General features: G+C 37.4%; 2 protein-coding genes across 3 annotated transcripts in view; both read right to left on the bottom strand.

Moving 5' to 3' along the window:
• LOC124269093 (adhesive plaque matrix protein 2-like) overlaps window positions 1–14544 on the bottom strand; it is a 124905-nt gene extending 110361 nt beyond the window's left edge. Inside the window, exons 1-2 of one of the 2 annotated variants that reach the window (XM_046704105.1) lie at window positions 14500–14544; window positions 14215–14259 (exon numbers count right to left, since the gene is read on the bottom strand). In XM_046704105.1, coding sequence (XP_046560061.1) covers window positions 14215–14259; window positions 14500–14521 — 67 coding nt within the window. In that variant the 5' untranslated portion in view covers window positions 14522–14544. The remainder of the gene's footprint in view (window positions 1–14214; window positions 14260–14499) is intronic. The other variant, XM_046704114.1, reaches the window with a different exon arrangement.
• On the bottom strand, window positions 6556–13390 carry LOC124269095. The gene is made up of 4 exons (XM_046704116.1): window positions 13297–13390; window positions 12172–12279; window positions 8211–8327; window positions 6556–6895 (listed from the first exon to the last, which is right to left on the bottom strand). Exons 1-4 carry the CDS (start codon window positions 13375–13377, stop codon window positions 6827–6829), a joined length of 375 nt encoding a protein of 124 aa, XP_046560072.1. The 5' UTR covers window positions 13378–13390; the 3' UTR covers window positions 6556–6826.
• Window positions 14545–20779: the final 6235 nt, after the last annotated feature.

Below are 20779 nucleotides of genomic sequence, written 5' to 3'. Positions count from 1 at the left end.
CATCCAAGCTTGCCAGTGTCAACAAAGTTGAGTCGCGAAAACTGTCAGCTCGGCGACGATATAGCTGCATTCCCCCTCACTCACTCATATGTTTTGTTCTGCATTGGGAATTTTGTGAATATAGTTTGTTTTTCAGTGCTTAAATAATCTTGTTGATGTTATATTCTGACAATTATCATCAATTGTAAGACTTTATTTTATTATGACTTAATGCTGTGCTGCTGTGTTTGGTTCATATTGTACAAGCAGCGTTAAACAACATTCATATATTGGATCGAGCAGTCGTGCCCAATTTAGTCAGTCCTTTGTTCATCTATAAATAAAGTTTAAGTTAGAGGTTGGAGAAAATGTTGGTTATTTATAACCAACAATTGTGAATCATATTGCGAATCACAGATGGAAATGTGAGATGTCGGGGTATGATTCATGGTGAAGAGCGTGCCGTTCTGGTAAATGAGCAAATCTCTTTTACTGAAGGGCTAATAGTTGGTGTCAACAGCACTTATTAGATATGTTACGCACGCTTCTAGTAATTTGTTTTAATGTTTTATTTTGTCAACTAATAAGTGAAAAATGTTTCCTCAGAAAAATACATCAAATTTCTAGAAAATTCTTAATTGATTTGATATTATAGTGATACACGTAGCACATGAAAACTGTGAAAACATTTTGTTATGACAAACATGTAAATAATCAATTTTAAGCAACTGTACAACTACAGTTCATACTTGGATAGTTTATCAATTCCTGAGGATACATACTTAATACTTCTTTATGTATTTGATATCTGTGTGCTGTAATTAGTTCCTCCGTTCATGCATAGTTTCATTATGTTTATTTTAGCTATTGTTTCACTTCACTTTCATTCTAGTATTATTAATTCTTCCACTCCAAATCCAGCTTTTACTGAGCTTAGTGATGCGGGACGTTTGCTGAGTTCACACTCCTTTCGTATCTTATGACACATTTGCTCGGGTAATAATCCTATATATCACACTCTTATTTAAGTTGTGAAGAGAACCTACACCATACACCATGACAAACCAAGAGTTATAAATATTTATGCACCAAACACAGTGTTTGTCTAACTTAATCTTCTCCCTGGTGAATTTTTTTCGAGGTGTAATTTGTCTTTCCAAGGGTTGACACCATGCGATTTTCACAAAGAACACTAATTTACGCTCTTCACATGTGATTGCACAAAGACTTTGTCGATTTGCCCAATGGTGGCACATACTGCATTCAGCATGCACGACATCCTAATTAAACTAGAAGCAGACGTTCTATCAAAAATGAATCCATCAACAGTAATGACAGAACGTCTAACATATTTCACTGTTAATCAGTTCTGAAACTCGTAAATTGGTAACGCTAGAAATGTATATATTATCTCGGAAGTCACATGTGAAGCATCGTAAAATCTTCCTGTTGAGCACAGTTCAAAGACAAAACCCCCGAACTCTAAAACAGACAAAATAAGGTACATGTGAAGCGCCTTATAAGTAGAATATTCTTGTTGCATGACGAACAATAAGAAATCCATATAACTAATGAACACACAACAATTGGTACATGTTACGTTCTTTTACTCATTCAGAGTAATGGAAATACAATACGATACATGCAATATCTGCGTGAATCTCGCAACTTGTATCTGTCACGTCGGGAACCATTTATTTCAGCACAACACCATTGTTGCCTGCAAAGTAAAATTACAAGGTTTTGTAGTGCTAAGTGAGCACTTGTGTTTCGAATTCATTGATCACAAACTGATGCATATGTGTGAGTCTGTTGAGCTGAGCAGGATTCGATCTGCCAGTTGCGGTAGAGGACATCACAATGTCGTTCTGTGGTGTCGACGGAGGAAGAGATGTCACTGCTGCGGCAGCAAGAAGGGGAGGCATTACTGAATCAACTTCTGGAACCGGTGGTATGTCTGGTAGTTCCTCTGACAGTTCCAGGTTTTCCAGTTTTTGAAGACATTTATTTTGTTTTCCCAGGCATTGGCGAAATATATCCCCTCTCATGGAGATAGTTTTCCTTTCATTACGTGCATTCCAGTTGGTTAAATGGACATACGCATATCCATGAAACAGGTGACAATTTGTGACTGTTACCTTCCAGCCAAATGTGTGTGATCCTCCTCTTAATCTTATGTATAGTCTCATGAATGGTATACAGCTCATTTAAAATAAAATATGAATGCATGTTGTTGATTATTAGATAAATATCGTCCTGAGGTGGCTGAAACGACCACATAACTTTACATTGTGATGTCACCACGGCATTGCTTTAGCCAAACAGCGACGTGAACCAGATATTGTTGTCAATCTATCATAGTTGGAATCAATTTGTATTCGTATTTAAAATAGAAAGAACTCTTCATACTGCTTACAACAAGCTACCAGCATTCAAACGCCATACATCAATCAGTGCCTCAACGTCCAGCAGGAAATCCCAGTTGGGCTAAAGTCTTCATTTCTTCATACTGGCCATTGTGAACACAACTAATCAGCGTTTATCTTTACTTAATATCTGAGCCATTGATTACTGATTATCAGAAGCGGAGATTCCAGGTTACTATTGATCCCCAGCAACATATGTGTTCTGTGAGAGTCAAACACATGGATAGTTTTAGTAGTATTTGTCACGTACGACAATATGGGATCTTGTTCATATCAGTCACAGGTTTGTTTAGTCCAGGCCAGGAAGTGAACCTTTAATCACATTTTATTTCTGGTGTCGATTTCATTTGTAATATGGCGCTCTCTCTGGTCATAGTGAAACCGTTGGATAGGGAAAACCCCCGAAGGTGTTCCGTACAATACCCATGAATTTCAGCATTGGCTTCAAACGTTTCCCGTCACCATGCCCACCATGTGATGTAGTATCCATAACATCATTTTCCATACTGTTTATCATGTCTGCATAGCTGTTCCATATTTTTGCATATGGCAAAAACATATTTTTTTTTCTTCATTTATCTTCTTTTGTGTGCGTGCGTGCGTGTGTGAGAGAGAGAGAGAGAGAGAGAGAGAGAGAGAGAGAGAGAGAGAGATATTTTAATCATTGCACTGAACGGATAAAGGAGAAAACGGTTTGTCAGATGTCGCTTCAGCTCTAGTATAGCTTTTGATATGCCAACATTACATTACGTCAGTGCATGAAATATATAACCTGCTAAGGGCAATGATATTTACTAACAGTATTATTGAACTAAACTGAAAGCTACTTGTTGATATGAGAGGAAAGTGTTACTCCTCTGACATGTAAATAACGTACGCAATGAATTACATCACGATGAAGTATCTCAATTTAAATGTTAGTATGCAACACAACCAAAAAAAACCTTAAGCACAAAGAGGTTTCAGTTTCTGGATAACCGCTAATGGTTAAAGCGTAACCAAGTTGAAAACCTGGGTTCGATTCCCCAGATGGGTAAAACGTGTGAAGCCCATTTCTGGTGTGCCCCGCTGTAATATTGCTAGAATATTACTGAAAGCGGCGTAAACTCCTTACTCACTGGGTCACTCTGTTATCAAGTTGGCATGACTACAAAGAGTCAAAAACTTGAAGAAATTTCTTTTCTTATATTTTTTAATTTTTCATACCATTTTTACAGTTGCACATGAGCTCCAACATGCCAAAATGAATTTGTAAAAGCGTCGATTCTGGAGAAGAAGAAGATTTTTAGTGATTAACTAATTGTATAACGGACTTTAACATAGGTGACATTCTGCATCATGGATTCATTGGAAATACATATAAATAGAGCCAACAAAACAGGAAAAGCAATTTTGCCAAAAGAAATTAAGCTCACATTTTGTTTCGTGACCGACAAAGAATTTGTCGCTGAGTTTTGTTCCCAAAATAGTGTGGTTCCAAAGATACCGATATCGCCTTAGTGTGTTAACTTGAAGTGGAAACATAAGCGCGTGAAACTTCAGATTTATGCTTGGCTTGATATGTATCACGAAACGTGTAGTTAGTGGCAAGCCCAGTAATAGGGTATCGAAATTACCGCTGACTTCAATGATAACATATCACCCCCTTACTACAGGGTCTTTACCGCGAAATAAAATTGTCCCCAGCGAGAATCAATTGTGGATTACATATGCGGGTTCGAACTGCAGCCAGAAGACTGCGCAACACACAGGAAGTCGTTGAAGTGATTGAAGCAGCATTAAAAGAATTATATATCAATTCGTCTGTCCCATGACATCTTTTAAACAGGTTGTTACATGGTGGTACGTGTCAGTCCCAGAATGACTTTACATATGTGAGCAAAGATCCTTCACTTTGCAGGAGGAACTAGAATTATTCTGTAGCAGAGGTGTTGTGAGTATCAACACGAAGATGCTAACGGAAATACATTCCGAGTAGAAAATTACTGTTAGCCTGTTGTTTTCTTCTACGAAAGACCGCAAGGATGAAGTGCACAGTAAATAATCGTTGCAATCGCTTTATGTGTACTTTTATGTAGACGTAATCACTGCTCTCTCTATGTCCAGTATTTACATAGGCATATATGTGAGTGCGTATATACCTGGGCCACCCGCACTAAAGTGATCGTAAGTCACTAAGGTAACCTTGTAATGCTAAAGAAAGACCATAGGTTAGGTAGCCTGCAGTGAGGGTGCAGCCTTTTTCTGTGATGGCTAGCATACTTCCAATACCCCATTGATCGTTGTGGTCATCGATACCACATGCAGGTTCGGTATAGCGGCGATCATGGTATCTTTGAATCCGCACAAAGTTGCAAATTTCATCTGAGTTTTACTGAGAAAATATTTACTGTTTTATTTAACAAAATCAGAATTGAACTTGAGTTATATCATCGAAATCGATATCTAATATCTTTCAAAAACGGCTCCCTTTTACCGAATTACCCACCTGAAATAGAAGTAAAAGAGACCAGTGAATCGGTATCATCTGTTTAATATCTATAAAATGTTTGAAGTTAAAGAGCGACAAAAACTATCAACTAGCTTCAACTTCCCATCAGTCAACACAAAAGGACATCTTAATAGGTCTTTAAACTCCTGGCAAATATACCGAAGGAGAAACATTACAATCTATTGGATATAACACTGCGGACGATTCGACAATGTGCCAGGTTCAAAGATATTAATTTTAACAGGACATCATTGTAATTAATACTATCAAATTATTGGCAATTATTTCGTTTGAAACGGACGTTTGGGCAGAAACGTCTCTTTTTGTTTACATAGTTAGGCGCCCATACGTATTAACTATTGAAACATAAAGGCATATCAAAATCTCAACGAAATTTAGACCGTGTAAAATGTGTAATATATAGTTTGTTAAAGACGAGTACGACCTTGCTCTGATATCTGCAAACAGCTTGAAATTCAGTGCGTTGATGCTGCCAGTAAATAACAATAGCCTAAGGGGTTAGATATTTTATGTAAAAACTGATGCAAGAGTTGAAGCAGCATTTGACAAACCGTCATCTCCTTTCTCATGACAGGTGCAATGACTATATACAAAACACGAAAGCAAAAGGAGTTGTTTGTCTGATGCAAAATATGGCACCTGCAAGAAGGCACAAATATACTTCATGAATTCACGTGAACGATCGATCATAGATACTACCTCACAAGAGTTTGCGAATGATTACGAGGAAGAACGCGTGTTGCATCGTAATGCTTAAATGCAAGGGTATTGTACGATTGTTTCATACAACATCTTCAGGATTATTTCCCCTTGTCCCAGAGACCCTGTATGCGCCGTTGAGACAGATTCATGAAGGAAAGGAAAAGAATGCCACGCAGTTTTTATAATGTTTTGTGCTTGACGGCCCAAGGCTCCCTCCACAATATCCCAGTTCCTATATGACAGCATACAGCACATTATCGAATCTGGACTAGAAAAAGCAGTGAGTGATATTATGATCAACATCCTACACCGTCGCCTACGACGACAGGAAAGCACCCAACCGACCCCTTGGGGTTGCTTCAAAGGTTTATCAGAGGTTTCAGAGGACCAAAAGCACTGAAAATCCATGTATGATTATGTCATTATCAGTTTCAGCTGAGGTACCGAATGACGTAATAGGTTTGGATGCTGGTAGTTTCTAGCTCATGTTGTTGCGCTGTTCAACTGATGTCCAAATGCGTTTAACTCAATTACGTGTTCACTATCCGATGTGGCTGAGGTAAGGGCGATACGACATTTCAGTGTCCAGTTAAGCTGGGGTTTTCCTGGCACATTTGTGGAAAAATCACGTTTCGAGTAAACATGAATACACATGAAACTGCATGCTTTCTTATTTTATTATAAATGATTTATTACAAATTTACTATACATCATACTATACATAAGATAAGGATAACACACTGGTAGGTGACACTCACTGTCACTGTAGATAAGAAGTAGATGACATTTACTCTGTGTCAGTGGTCACTGGGGGACAGGTCCACGTCATCAGTAACATGTCATCAATGGCCTAAAGGTAACCAGGGGAAAATTTTGTCTTCTTATCTGTAGTGAGGTGATTACATTGTCATGTAGCTGACAAGAACCAGAATGGGCAGGCCAGAGATATATGTGTCCAGATAATTATGTTGATTAACGTTTTAAATTGGTCATTGGAATATTTCCTTAATGGCATCAGAAGACCCACCACGTATCTCCTGTCCACTAAGACTACCGTATAACACACTGATTGATACTGCTGTGACCACATTCAATCTCTTAACAACAATTAATCAACCAATTATAACGCAAAATGTTTCCAATGTTCACTCCAGACAAAATAAACACGTCTAACATAATGTATGTCCTTGTGGTCTTCAGTTGAGGCTCAGCTTTGTGAGGACAGCAACAACAGCAAGCATCCATATGTGCACCGATATCTTAGCAGCACCAGATGCTGAAACAAAGTACATTCATGTCAGTGGTTTGCTTGTACCATCTTTACATTGTCATTGATACAGGCAACAATAATCGTGTCCGTAGTTTATGAAATGTAACATGTTTTTATGTAACTTATTCTAAGGCGTTTTGAATATATTTCTCAATAAAGTAATCATGTTCCAAATTATCGACCACACAATGCCAGTCAATTATGAAATCAGATTCAGAAGGAAACAAAACCTTTTTTCACTATCGATTCATTTCGTGTGACGTTTTCTTTAACGGTCGTTGACAAATATTCCTTTACCACTTGAAAATGTGGGGAACCAAAAGAGTTCACGAGATATACCGTCACGGGTACATCTTACTTAGCGACAAATTGTACTAAAGTATAATGCGTGAAATGAAAGTCTTCCCTCTTATTTAACGAGTTTTGAATTGCATAAATTGGAGAGACAATACTGAAATAGAACAAATTTCACATCAACCATATTTCTTTTTCATTCTCTCTATTTATAATTCCATCCAGTTGCAACCTAAGGCACTGGTAGGGGTGATATGCCTCATGCACGCACATGGAACCATAAACAAACTTGTGACAGTGTATTGTGCTCACCATGATCAAAATGATTTCACCTATGAATAAGACATTCTTTGATTCAATGGATTATGTTTAGATGGCTAATGTTGTTATCGCCACTGGCATCTAATGATACCAAGAGAGGGCCTCCCGTTTTCACATCTTTCTCCCACCAAAAAGCAGCTGAAGACATATTTATCTGTTTCAAAGAGTTAATCTTTTCCCCAGAAAGAACACTGAACGTGTATTAAGGTACTTTGTGATTACTGACATCTATTCTTCATATACTTATAGAATAACACAGGAGAAATATTATCTGTAGCCATGTACATAGCTAAATGAAGAAAAAATAGCAGAAGGTCGAATTGTCAATTATGTTGTCAAATGTGTGTTTTGATTAAAATAAGAGAGACGGCATTGAATCACAGCGAATTTCACGTATAAATTGTACTGCAATTTTCCGCTCTTATGCTGGATCTTCATACAATTTCAATGTCTAGGATTGGTAGGATATCTATATATCACGTAGACCGATGAAGCCGTAAACGTTGGAGACGGAAGCAAATCATGTATAGTGTTGTCATTGCTCTTATGTCAGTACGAACAAAAGTTGTTTACTACTCACGCTACACACAAAATGCTGGTGTTTGAAGATGACGATGCTCAAAAGAGGAATATCAGAAGCAGATAATTCATATACTCGCATATGTTACTAACATATGGACTGGACATTGTTCATATACATATTTACCGTCAGCGCATAGGTCCCCTCCAAAGCCCGGAACACAGAAACAGATATGCTGACCAGAGGTGTCAGCCTTACAGGTGCCACCGTTTTCACATGGAGAGGCATCTGTGCACTTTGGAGCTTGAACAAAAAATGGGATGATCAAATAATGTCGAATGCATACAGAAGATGTACTACGTATAGCGGAAGGAAATGGATGAGTGAACTGAACTACTGGATGTGTACAAGACCATAGTTTACCGTCAGCACACAGGTCACTTGCTAAGTCTTTTACTAAGTCTCTTACTCCACAGTTTCGCGATTCCATGCACAGACATTGAGTCAGAGTGAATTTAAGATGTAAATTGTACAGCGACCTTGGCGAGCTAAATACAATGTCATAGTATTATGGGATGATTATGTTAAAAATTATCTTGGTTGTGAGCTCCGTATAGGAATCAGGGCGTTTCAGGGATTGTACTTTGACTTCGTATAGCAATATATAGTGACATCGAAAACAAAACACCATATATTAGAACGACAATGCGTTTTTGTGATTTTGGATTTGCATAAATTGATACAAACCTACTAGCTATTTTCTAAAGTCATAAGGGTAATAACTTCACGTGATTACAGTACACACCAAGTTCACAGGTGTTTCCTCCATAACCTGCGGGACAATCACACACGTACGGCTTGCTGTCTGTCTTGCAAGTTCCACCGTTATCACAATCGTCGTTAACTTGGCAGTGTGGAGCTGAATTGAAATGTAAAACTCTGTAATTACGCTACAACGAGTGTACAAAAAAAAGACACTGAATGTGAAGCTGTAGTATAGCAATCATGATACATTTCATTTTCAAGAACTGGAACCTCGTGTGAAACCTTTACATGTTTTTTTTCTTAATTTGGCTTTCAAAGCATATAATACGGCATATTTGTTTTCGTATTTTATAAAACATATTATTGCTTAATGTTCATGAGTAAATATATTTAATGTAGATTATGTCTGGCGGTTAAGTGGGATTTTTTCAGACATTAATGACATTTACCTATTTTTGTCGAGGCAATTCACGGGTCTGTCTGCGAGCTCAAATGACCCTATGTCAACTGATCATATTCTACGTTTGTTTTGATCTTGCCTGGCCTGTCATGACGCTCGGAAGTGTACACAATGAAACAAAGTAGTATTTCGCACATATTTCGTATAAATCTAACTGTTTGACATGGGAAGAAGTACCCGAACCGCACAGGTCTTCAAGCACGGATATGGAAACTGATCCTTTGGCTGGTGTCCTTGCTAAATGGTTTCAGAATTTGTATGTGCAAAGTTGGCAAAACTTGTAAAATTGTCTAATCTACGTCTCAGATAATATCTTAGGCTATTGTTCTGATAATGATAACAATTTCAAAGTAGTTTCTAATACACTTATAAGAGAGGATGTACACAGTTCACATCTGTTTTTACCGAAGCCACGGGTTTTGCAACTGCAGACAATTGACGTGGTTGAATTGTCATACGTTCCTTCATTTAAAAAACTAAAACGCCTTTAAATAGTCCCCCATTTGCTACTCCTCTGTAGTGAAGATGGTATCAGCCCGTGAGTGACAAGACTGTAATGGCTATGGGTGCCTGGCAAGAGTCTGGCGATGTCCAAGGTTAACCTTGGAATTTACTACTAGAATAAACATGTGCCTTATCGTAAATGTCCAACAACCCTTTCTCTACATATTTTGATGACTAAAGAGATTAATTTGATTAGCATATATGAAACATCAAATTTTACTTATATTCTGAATATACAATCTTCAGCAAAGATATGTCAGCATCAGGTAAGTGTACAACCCTAGCCCTGCACAGCATGGTGTCGGGGGAATGGGGGACGGTGGCATTTTCCAAGCCTGCCTGAAATATGAAACCCTGAATGAAACATTTCCCCCACTCCAAGGCTTGTTTCTATGGAAACGCACCTCCTCTGGACACCTGACTGACACAGTGGGAAATTCAAATCTGGATTTATAAATGAGAAATATATTTTCAAAATGTATGTTTTGTAGACTCTCTACATCCACACAGTTTGCTGTGAGTCTTTATAACATTCTTCTTTATGCTATGACTTAATATCAGCCTGAACTGGTAAGTCAATTTTGTGATATTTCATGGAATGTACTTGAATACTGCATTGCTTTGCATCAAAAGTCAACTTTGACAAGGCAAGGAGGCCACACCCCATCTGTGTATAGGTTTGAACCCCGGCCTTTAACTCTCCGTCAAATTTCTAGAAACAGTTACAGAATATTTTACTACATCGCAGGTGTCGCATGTTCAGCAATTTGTATATTGAGCAAAATGAAAATCTTCCTTTCTACTTAATCAAACAGATTTCAGAGACAATATTGAAACATCACAGATTTCACATCGGTCAACTCTATTTTTATGCTCTTTATTTAAATATCCATCCTGCTGCAACCTATGACATTGGTAAGAGTGATGTGCCTCATGTACGTAATTGAACCATAAACACATTTATGAGTATTGTACTCAGCATGATCTAAATGATTTCACATATGTATGAAACATTCTTTGATTCTATCGTTAGTCACAATATGGCTGAAATACTGCCGCTGTGACTATAAACTTACTCACTCACTCAATTGATTCTATTGATTATGTACACAGTTTAGATACCCGATGCCGTTGTCACAGGAAACTTTCAGAAATATAAAGTTTACTTATGTTAAATAATGCATGACAGCTTGTATATATGCAATAAATCTGCAATAGCAATATAGAATCCTGACTGAAGCATGTTTAACATTCAGTTTTCAGAACCCAAAGCAAGCTCCATAGATCTGATAATATCACATGTATTCCTGACACCAATAATGTTAAACATATTATAAGGATTTGTGTTTTACCAGGTCACATAAATAATGTGAAAACAGAACGCTGTTATTATCGAGATCTATTCTTCATATACTGATAGAGTAACATAGGTGAAATAATACCTGTAGTCAGGTACATTGATACCTGCAAGGAATTGCAGATAACAGAACATCAGTTCGCCTTGCATCAGAGCAAAAAGTAAATTGTGTTTCGGCCATGAAATCTGTGTTTTAAAAGTAAGTCGTTGTCAAGTGAATTCAAAAGTAAATGAAATTACATTTTGGTGCCAGATCCCAGGGGAACAGAGCCTTGGTAATTATTGCCTTGGCAAAGGAGTTTACGTGATACACAGTATATAAACTGGGAAATAACAAATTCGCCACTTCTTCCTATGTTGAACACATATACAATAAGAAAAACTGTATTGAGTCAGAGATCATATACAAAATGATTTCGGTTGTGAGCTCCATAAGGGAATGGGGGCGTTTCAGGAATCGTGCTTTGCATACACGTTGTTTCGCCATGCTTCTCGAGAAAGGGGCGGTTGTGAAGCCTAGTGGTTAAAGCGTCCGCTCGTCACACTGAAGACCCGGGTTCGATTCCCCATATGGGTACAATGTGTGAAGCCCATGTCTGGTGTTCCCCGTCGTAATATTGCTGGGATATTGTTAAAAGCGGTGTGAAACCATGCTCACTCACCCACTCACCCTTCGAGAAAATCAGTGGGTCTTTCTTCTAGCTCACACTGAACTTTATCAACTAACCATAGTATAAGAGACACCGGTTTCTATCTTGCCCGGCCTGTCATTATGCTAGGAAGTGCTGAGTCAGATGTACACACAGCGATGAAAGAAGGTATTACTGGGCACATTTCGTATAAATCTAAATATATACAAAGTGCCAAAACCACATAGGTCTTCAAGCACATGATCCTTTGGCTGATATCCTTGCTAAATGGTTTGTATATTCAAAGTTGGCAAAACGTGTAAAATGTATAAGCTAAACCTTCCAGATAGTATCATAGTATCTCGGGCAATTGTTCTGATAATGATAACTATCTCCGAGTAGTTTCTAATAAATTGACACGAGAGGACGTACCCAGTTCACATCTGTCTCCGCCGAAGCCGGTTTTACAAGTGCAGACAATTGACCCGGTTGCATCCTCACACGATCCTTCATTCTGACAAGGGTTCTTCTTACAGGAAACTTGCAGAAACATAATTATTATGCATGCAAATTCCATTTTTTTTCCAGGATAACATATGGAGACCAAACCCTAAAACTCCAACATAAGTTGAACACTAAGTACCACATGAAGCTAAAAAACATGTAAATGTTCGTCATATTTCTAGAGGCAGTTACAGAATATTTGATAACAGGATATCGTATCGCAGGTTCAACTATTCATATACTCTCTGTTATGGGTTTCGTGAAGTTTCTCTATACAGTTACTACTTGTAACTATTGTGTATGCCGATATTCAAATCAATACAATTATTTTAGCATACACTTGAACGAGTATTATATTGGTATATTATAGGTAGGAATAGTGATTGGCACTTGACTGTCACACAGATGCATGTGTGAACGATGATCACAGGAAAGAAATTCCACCGGTAACAAATATGATGCATTATTGTAAAAATGTCATGAGAGAAAAAAAAGTATTACGGAAGATTTTCACTTGGGGAAGAGATATTTTTTTATTCATACATGTACACATATAGGGTATGCATTTGTAATTATATGCAGTTGTATATTGTATATAAGAGTCATCATCATAATCATGTACTGCAGATTGATGTCTTAAACCTGTCCCACGAAATCATATATGCACACATACAAACAACAGAAATTATCTGATAATGTTAGCATCTTCACAAATGTTTCCTCCCCAACCAGGTGCACATACACATTCAGCTGAACCTTGAAATTCTATTTGCATGTTTGATACCTATATTGAATGCAGTATATGCGCCCAGATGCACACATCAAACTCATTCTATGTATGTGTTAAAGTATAAATACTGACACTATGAGTACATATATTGGATGCACAAATTCTTATACTATACGAATGTAAGCCACACATACAACTTATTTTAAAATAATTACTTTCAGCAAAGATCCATTTAATAAATTAAACAGTAGATCTATTTTTATGCAGACTCATGACGGACGCAAATTAACAAACAGTAGAGAGAGTAATCTGAAAAATGTTACCATGTTCACACTTGTCTCCATCCCAGCCAGCTGCACACGTGCAGACAATTTTGCCGGTGTCATCTTCACACGTTCCTTCATTTAGGCATGGATTGTTGGTGCAGGACACTTAAAAAAACATGCAAAGTTTTGGTGATACATTGAATGCATATTGATAAACTTGACGTTTGTATCCAAATGTTATGATGTCAGCTGATCAGGGATTGTCAAATTCTGTTATTACAAAAGTTTGCTTCCTTTGCTGAAGGCCATATTTCTACAGGATAGTTGATCGTTTCGCGGGGTCAGTTATTTGGACACTGGCTGTTAAGGGTCGCAACAGGGTTTCACCATGATATTTAATACTGAAACAGTAACTACCCGGAGCTTGTAATTCACTTTGCACGTTTAATACTTATATTCAAATATGCCCATGTATGAGTAAATAATATGGATCTACACATTATTGTAGTAAACGATTGTATACAACTTATTTCAAAGTGATTATTTCCGCAAAGATCCAGTTTAGAATGAAACTGTAAGTAATTCATCACAACGTTCCGTCCCATCACGGGTGCAAATTAACAAGCGGAGAGAGAATAATCTGATAATGTTACCATGTTCACACGTGTTTCCATCCCAACCAGGTGCACATGCACAATCAAATGAGTCGCCGACAACTGAACAGGTTCCTCCATTTTTGCATGGATCACCGGTACAGTCAGTACCTATAATGTACATGTTTAAAGATAATTCAAGGCTATCTTGAAAAAATATAGCACATGATAGAAAAATCAACCTTTAGAGTCACAGATGCAGGAGGACAGTCACCCGTAGTCAACATTTACCCTTATTGTTCCGTTGATACGTGGAAGGAAAATGCATTTAATGCATAAGATCAAGATCGCGACAATATTGATGTTGTTTTGCAAAACTTACTTGCTATACAGTGGCTGCCGAACATCACTACAATCGCGATCAACCCTGCAAACATGTATTGGTGTAATATTTTGGTATTCAACTTTTCATGAGCAAACATCATAATAACCTCTACAGATTTAATTTTAACTGCTCGAGCCTAACAAGAGATATTGTAATCATCTGGACAAATGTACACTAAAATAGAGATGGAACATTCTTGACATGACAAGATATATACGGAGGAAACAATTGACACTTCTTCAAAGACATGATAACACACTTGTTAATTCGATGAATGCTTACCCCACATTACACGAGACTTCATACTGACAAACCCAAGCTTCTTGCTGCCAGTGGCTGTTGTGACCATAGCGCCTTCCTTATATGTGAAGTCAAAGTTACACATACTTTAGTACAGCAGATCTAATTGGGAGGAGTGAAAAGGGGAGTGTCTTAGTCATGGCGAATATTGAGTCAATATTTGTCACACCGTGTGTTACATTAGTTACAATTTGTGTTGCTTATATTTTTAACGACATATATCTTGTTTGAAATACGAATGTCAGTTAGTGACGCGAGTTTACTTCTACCTTTATGGACAACTGGTATAGTAGCTAGGCCTGCTACGTGAAGCTATCCTGATGTTTCTCTTTCATCAGATCATAACTTTGATCCATTTCAAGACTCTTGTTTTCCTTTGCAGTATACCAAATATCTACTTAAAAGTATAAATGTGTTACATATGTAGGGACCACGTGATAGTCAAGTCGTTTTAGAATGCATTTGAAAAAGAATATTTTCAACGTAACTACAAGGACACTAATTACCTGGTCATGTGAAACTACTTATATGATTATTGCCAATTATGAATAAATCTCGTATTGCTTTTATATTAAATAGAAGCAGACCAACCCTGAGGGTCGTCATGGTAAGAAACAGAGCATGGACGCATGCACACACACACACACACACGCACACACGCACGCACGCGCACACACACACGCACACACAGATGCACGCACGCACGCAGAGGGAAAAGGGAAACGCAAGGAGTTTCTAACGAGTTCTTGACTGGAACCTCTATGCAATGAACGTCTGTCTATCCACAACACCATTGCTGATTGGCCTTTTCACACTCATGTGAGTACATGTCATCGTCATTGGTATCGCAAGAGACCCTCAGTAAGACGTATTTTAAGACATATTCTCCACAGGAGGTCCCCGTTGTTGAATACGTCACGCACATGGTGCCTAACTGTGATCTGTGCTCGGTTTCCCATGACAAATTTCAACATGAAAACTAAGTACCGAGCAAGTGGTAAAAAACAGGTGGTATAGTTGTCACATACCTTTATCTTTGAAGGTATACTTGTGAACGTGATGAATGTGTTTGTCTCCTCGAACATATTTAAAACCTAAACCTTGTTGAAGCACCTAATGCCTTCTAGGATACAAAAGACATGTTAGGGCCAGTAAGAGGTTTATGAAGGTACAAGTATTTAAGACAAAATACAAGACACAATTGTCGGTGACTATCAATCATGCCACAGCTATATTGGTTCTTTTAACACTCAATAATTGTCAGATAGTTGGCTCAATGATAACGATGTTGAATATTTTATAGGAGGGTTGGAAAAGGATTTGTGCATTGGAACGATTTGGCATGGTTATGTTAAGATTCTACGTTTAAGTGTTAATTCATTTGTGTAGAAGTGTTAATGTTTGAACATGTTTCATTATCTAGATGTATAAAGAGGCATATTTTGATTATTATTGCATATGTGCATGCGTGCGTGCGTGCGTGCGTGCGTGTGTGTATGTATGTATTACTTTGGTTGCAAGAGTGACATTTCGCAGGCGAAGTCCCCACATGGGTACAATGTGTGAAGCCAAATTTCTGGTGACCCCCGCCGTGATATTGCTGGAATATTGCTAAAAGCGGCGTAAAACTCACTCACTCACTCACTACACTGTTACCTTCGTAAATAAATGGACTAGTCTAAATGTACTTATATTTTAATCCAAACACAAAGAGAAGAGATTATGGATAATGACAATGACTTTATTATATATTGTTTATGTTGGAAAAACAATGTTAGGAAGGAAGTAACTCCATTAGGTTAATGAAAACTCAAAAACATTAAAAATCTGTAATCCTGTTTTGATCAAAGTGAACATTGTAAAAAATTAGCATGGAAAATCTCTGATCCTAGTAAGAATATTTCTGTGCATATTTACAAGTTTAAGTCAGTATTTTATGAAACGCTGTTGTGCATTTATATACATTGGGTAACGTCCACATTCACCATAAACAATTACATTTGGCGTTTGGGGACCAGCATTTAAAAACTTCTTACATGCAGTTAAATGTACATTTTCAATCTTACAAAATTTATTAATACCCCATACTTCGGCACGATACAAAAGGATTGGTTGAATTTGGGTATAAAATATTTTGAAAAATACAGAATAGTCAACATTATCTAATTTAAATAAGTGGTGTAGTACTTCTAGAAGTTCCTTTTACCACGAGATGATACATCTAATATACATTTATTGAATTTACAAGAAGATGAAAAAGGAATTCCTCGATACAGTACAACCAGAAATTATTGAGAATTTAAAGATTGTAAACTTTTTATTTTTTTCACTCATTACTCACGTATTAAATGTGAATATTAGCAGAACATAACTCCAGATTCAATGACAGGTGAACAGTTAGTATTTTGTCAAGTCACCATGGGTAGCAATGCAGGCTTCAATGCGGCGGGGCATACTACTGATCAAAGAAGTTAGAAAGTCGTGGTCCATGCTGTCCCAATATCGGACCACCTCTTCTTTCATTTCAGCGACATTTGTCAGATTTTTCTTATTGACACTTTCCTGCATAAGTCCCCAAACATTTTCTATTGGATTTAGGTCAGGGCTATAGCTTGGCCAATCTAATAATGTCATATTTTGGGTCCGAAACCAGGCCTGTGAATGCTTTGAACGATGTTTTGGGTCGTTGTCCTGCTGGAAGATCAAACCATTTCCATAGAACACGTGAGCAGATGGAAGTAAATGTCCCTCGAGAATATATGTGTACCGCTCACTGTTCATATTCCCTTCAAATACACAGAGGGGCGTTGTCCCTAACACAGATATGCCACCCCACACGTTAAATTTCTGACTGTACTTTGGGCGCTGATACAAAGGTTTTTCAGTTTGTTTGGTCCTGAATTTCAGTGTATTAGGAAACAGCCACACAGAACTTTCATCTGAGAAAATCACATTGTCCCAGTTAAAATGTCTATGCTGTAAGCACCAGTTCAACCTTCGCTCCTTTTGTTCAGGTTTCAAGAGCGGTGATGGAATTCCTCGACTTTTCTGCAAACCCATTTCATGCAGCTCAGTTCTAATTGTCTCCTTACAGACAGCCACAGTTCCTCTATCAATCATATCCAGCCTTAAGTTTTCTAAACTCCTTCGTTTGTTTTTAGAAACAAGAATACTAAGCCGCCTCCTGTCACCGACAGTCAATTTTCTGGGCCTACCTGCGCCTCCCTGGTGCTCAATGCCATATCCATTTGCAATATTTTTCAAAACACGATAAACAGTGGACAAAGGGATGCCTGTTCTACTTAAAATTACTTTAGCTGATCTGATGTCCTTGTTATAATACTCTAAAATCAACTTCCTCTTCTCTAAATCATCCATACTGAGGATCACTGAAAATGTCGTCTGCTAGCAAGTAAACAAAGGGGGATAACTCTTCACAAACTAATGAAAACGGATTAACGGAGTTATCTCTCTTGAATGAAACCAAGCACTTGATAGCTGGTCAATCTATCTACTATGGTCAATAATCTACTAGAAATCCAATTAAACATATTCCTAAAATTCTCAATAATTTTTGGTCATACTATATCTATATGAATCAACTGTTAAGACACGTTCACCTTTATAAAACCATTTCTTATTTCTCGCTAAGGGTCCGCCTCTTCTAAAAACAACATTTTAAGTTTTCTCTAGATTAACTGTCAACATTAGTATTCTGATCAAAGTATTTCTGTAAAAATGTGAACACCATCTCGTTAGTGTATGGGACAGGTTCATTATGTCAGTGGGTAAAACTAGGTTGTAATCACAGTCACGCCTGATTGATTTGTCTGACAATTGGGATGTATGACTTTTGGGACGTCTAACGTTTGGGAGTAAACCGGTGAATATGAACTTGAACTAGTTATCGATCTTTCTCTCTCAGTAATGACTGTTTCCCAAACACCGGTAAAATTACAGATCAAATGGCAAATGCTTCAAAAGATCTGTTTGGATATTGTTTGTTTGAAGCAAAAGTTAATTTTGTTGTCCATGGGGATTCACCACTAACTTTGCTGACAACAAATGCAGTTATATCTCTATAAATGAAGCTGCATTTTTACCGCATCAAAACTGTCTGTTATCCGAGTATAGAGTGCCTGCTATGATTTATGACACTTTATTAATTGTATATATAGATAATGTATAATTTCACAACAGTATGATGCAGCTATTATCACTGTTTGATAGTGATTCAAAATCACATTCCTATCACAAGATTGTCATCATGCAGTGAACTCTTATTAAACGAGTGGCGACTGGAGAGTAAAACATATATGTTCATGATATAGTCACTATTGTACAATCGACTCTGCCTTTGGCAGAGACTTCTTATGAATGTGAAAAGGGTTTTGTCGTTTCTATTTACTTTATGATACGAACGACATTTCATTCCAATAGTTCAACAACAGCAATGTTCTGCAGAACGTTGGCGTGGGAGCTTAGGTTGTAAATTCCAATTCCTGTGGCCGTCCAAAACTGCCCATACTGGAACCAACATTTTGTACGTTTAATAATTTTTGTTTGAATATTAATGGCAATAACAACCTCGTCAGCCATTCACATATGGACCAAAAAAGACTGTTACAAATTGGGATCACTAATCAGTAAGAATGATTCTCAAACATAGCAAAGAAGTAACATATATTAGATTGAGTCAGTGCCTGACGATGACATTTTTAAAGGGCCTAAAAGAGGAAACAGAATGTCTAATGAACACCTGTCATCGAAAGTCTGGTTGTCCATGATGAAACATTTGACAACGCTTCAAATTAAAGTCATTTCAAGAGTCGTTAGATCACCGAACATGGTCATATCTCCACATCACATAGTGCCACATGTTAATCCAATCTGTTCACCGAAGAAGCAATCTGCCTGAACTGTATCAGTACTATCAACTTTTGCCGACATAAAACATGTTCATTCGTCTGTAGAAGTATGTTCAAAAGGATAATGATGGGTCCAGCAAGCGTTCCGTACCTGTCCAAGATGAACCATTTACCATTGAACACCCAGCAAACATTTCATTAACTTCATCGTGTCAGATAGCGGTCTTCAAAGTTCCCTAATCAAATATAGTGACATAACTGATGCTTGTGAGTTTGAGATTGAACAAGTTATAATTCATAATGTTTCAGAAACTTTCTATGAATATGAAGTTTATTTGTTTGTGATTCATACAGCAGACATGTCCTACGTTAGTGGAAATTCGTGCGTGGTTCATATTCACATATACCTTTCCCAGGGCCACAGAGAAGTTATACTCAATATACCCGAAACATAATTTTCATCTGTTCAGGGCATTCTCAGAGGTCATTGTTATACTTAGGACAACCACTCCTCTAGTAAAAAAGGAAAAATTCTCCAGAAACCAGCAAACCATATGTACAATATATGCAAAGAGTAAAATACTTTTGGCAAAAGGCAAACACCTATATTTTACGGACATTTTTCAAATTTAGATTCAATTGTCCGCCATACAGGTATAAATAACTGACATACGTTACTATTATTAGTGTTGTTGTAAACGATAAAAGGAGCATGATTGCTTCACGTCAACTACAACACCATGCTTAGATTTCGACATCTTGTACGTGACATAAAGCTCTAGTTGGTGCAGACTCAGCTTATAAAATCAAGTGTCTAGCCAGCGAGACATTGGGGTGCACTTCAGATAATTCAAATAAACTTTATTGCAGTGAAACGGAGATTACAGGACTTAGTTTGATAATACCATGGGATTATCCGTGCACGATGCAATCCAGAAACGATCATAAAACATTCCAGTAAGACACCTCTAATCTCCAGATACTCTGCAAAATCGAAGTTATCTGTCCAGTGTTTAAATCTTGTGAGTTATGGCTTTAGTGTGAGAGAGTTAGTCGCACGAAGGAATAGTGTATTGATGATATCAGTCAAACTCACATAAGAACATTATTAACAATACCTACAGGTAATTATTGGTTGTCGTAAAAATGAACACACAAATCTAAATGTTATCAAAGCCAATATCAGCAAGACTGTATTAATCAAATAACAGAACTAGAGGGGATATAGGAAATGTCTCCAGTACTATCATAATATTCGGATTCTTTGGTGGTAATACGGTAGGCTAATGGTCACGCATTGGCAACATAAATTATTATGTTAAATCGAAATGTTTTCTTATTCAAATATTTGTTATTACATTTCAAATCTTATCTCGACTGTTTGTTTACTTTCT

This window comes from Haliotis rubra, unplaced genomic scaffold, assembly GCF_003918875.1.
Source record: "Haliotis rubra isolate DU_JTF1 unplaced genomic scaffold, ASM391887v1 Scf142, whole genome shotgun sequence".
Taxonomy (NCBI): domain Eukaryota; kingdom Metazoa; phylum Mollusca; class Gastropoda; order Lepetellida; family Haliotidae; genus Haliotis; species Haliotis rubra.
The sequence above is the reverse complement of the archived record's forward strand: the minus strand, read 5'-3'. Positions and strand labels throughout refer to the sequence as shown.

Coding starts and splice junctions, on each gene's coding strand:
- LOC124269095 (XM_046704116.1), bottom strand. CDS start 13,377: ATGAAGGAACGTGTGAAGATGACACCGGCAAAATTGTCTGCACGTGTG. Junction 12,280..13,296: donor TGGAGACAAGTGTGAACATG/GTAACATTTTTC, acceptor TGTTTCTGCAAG/TTTCCTGTAAGAAGAACCCT. Junction 6,896..8,210: donor AGGGGACCTATGCGCTGACG/GTAAATATGTAT, acceptor ACTTTGTTTCAG/CATCTGGTGCTGCTAAGATA.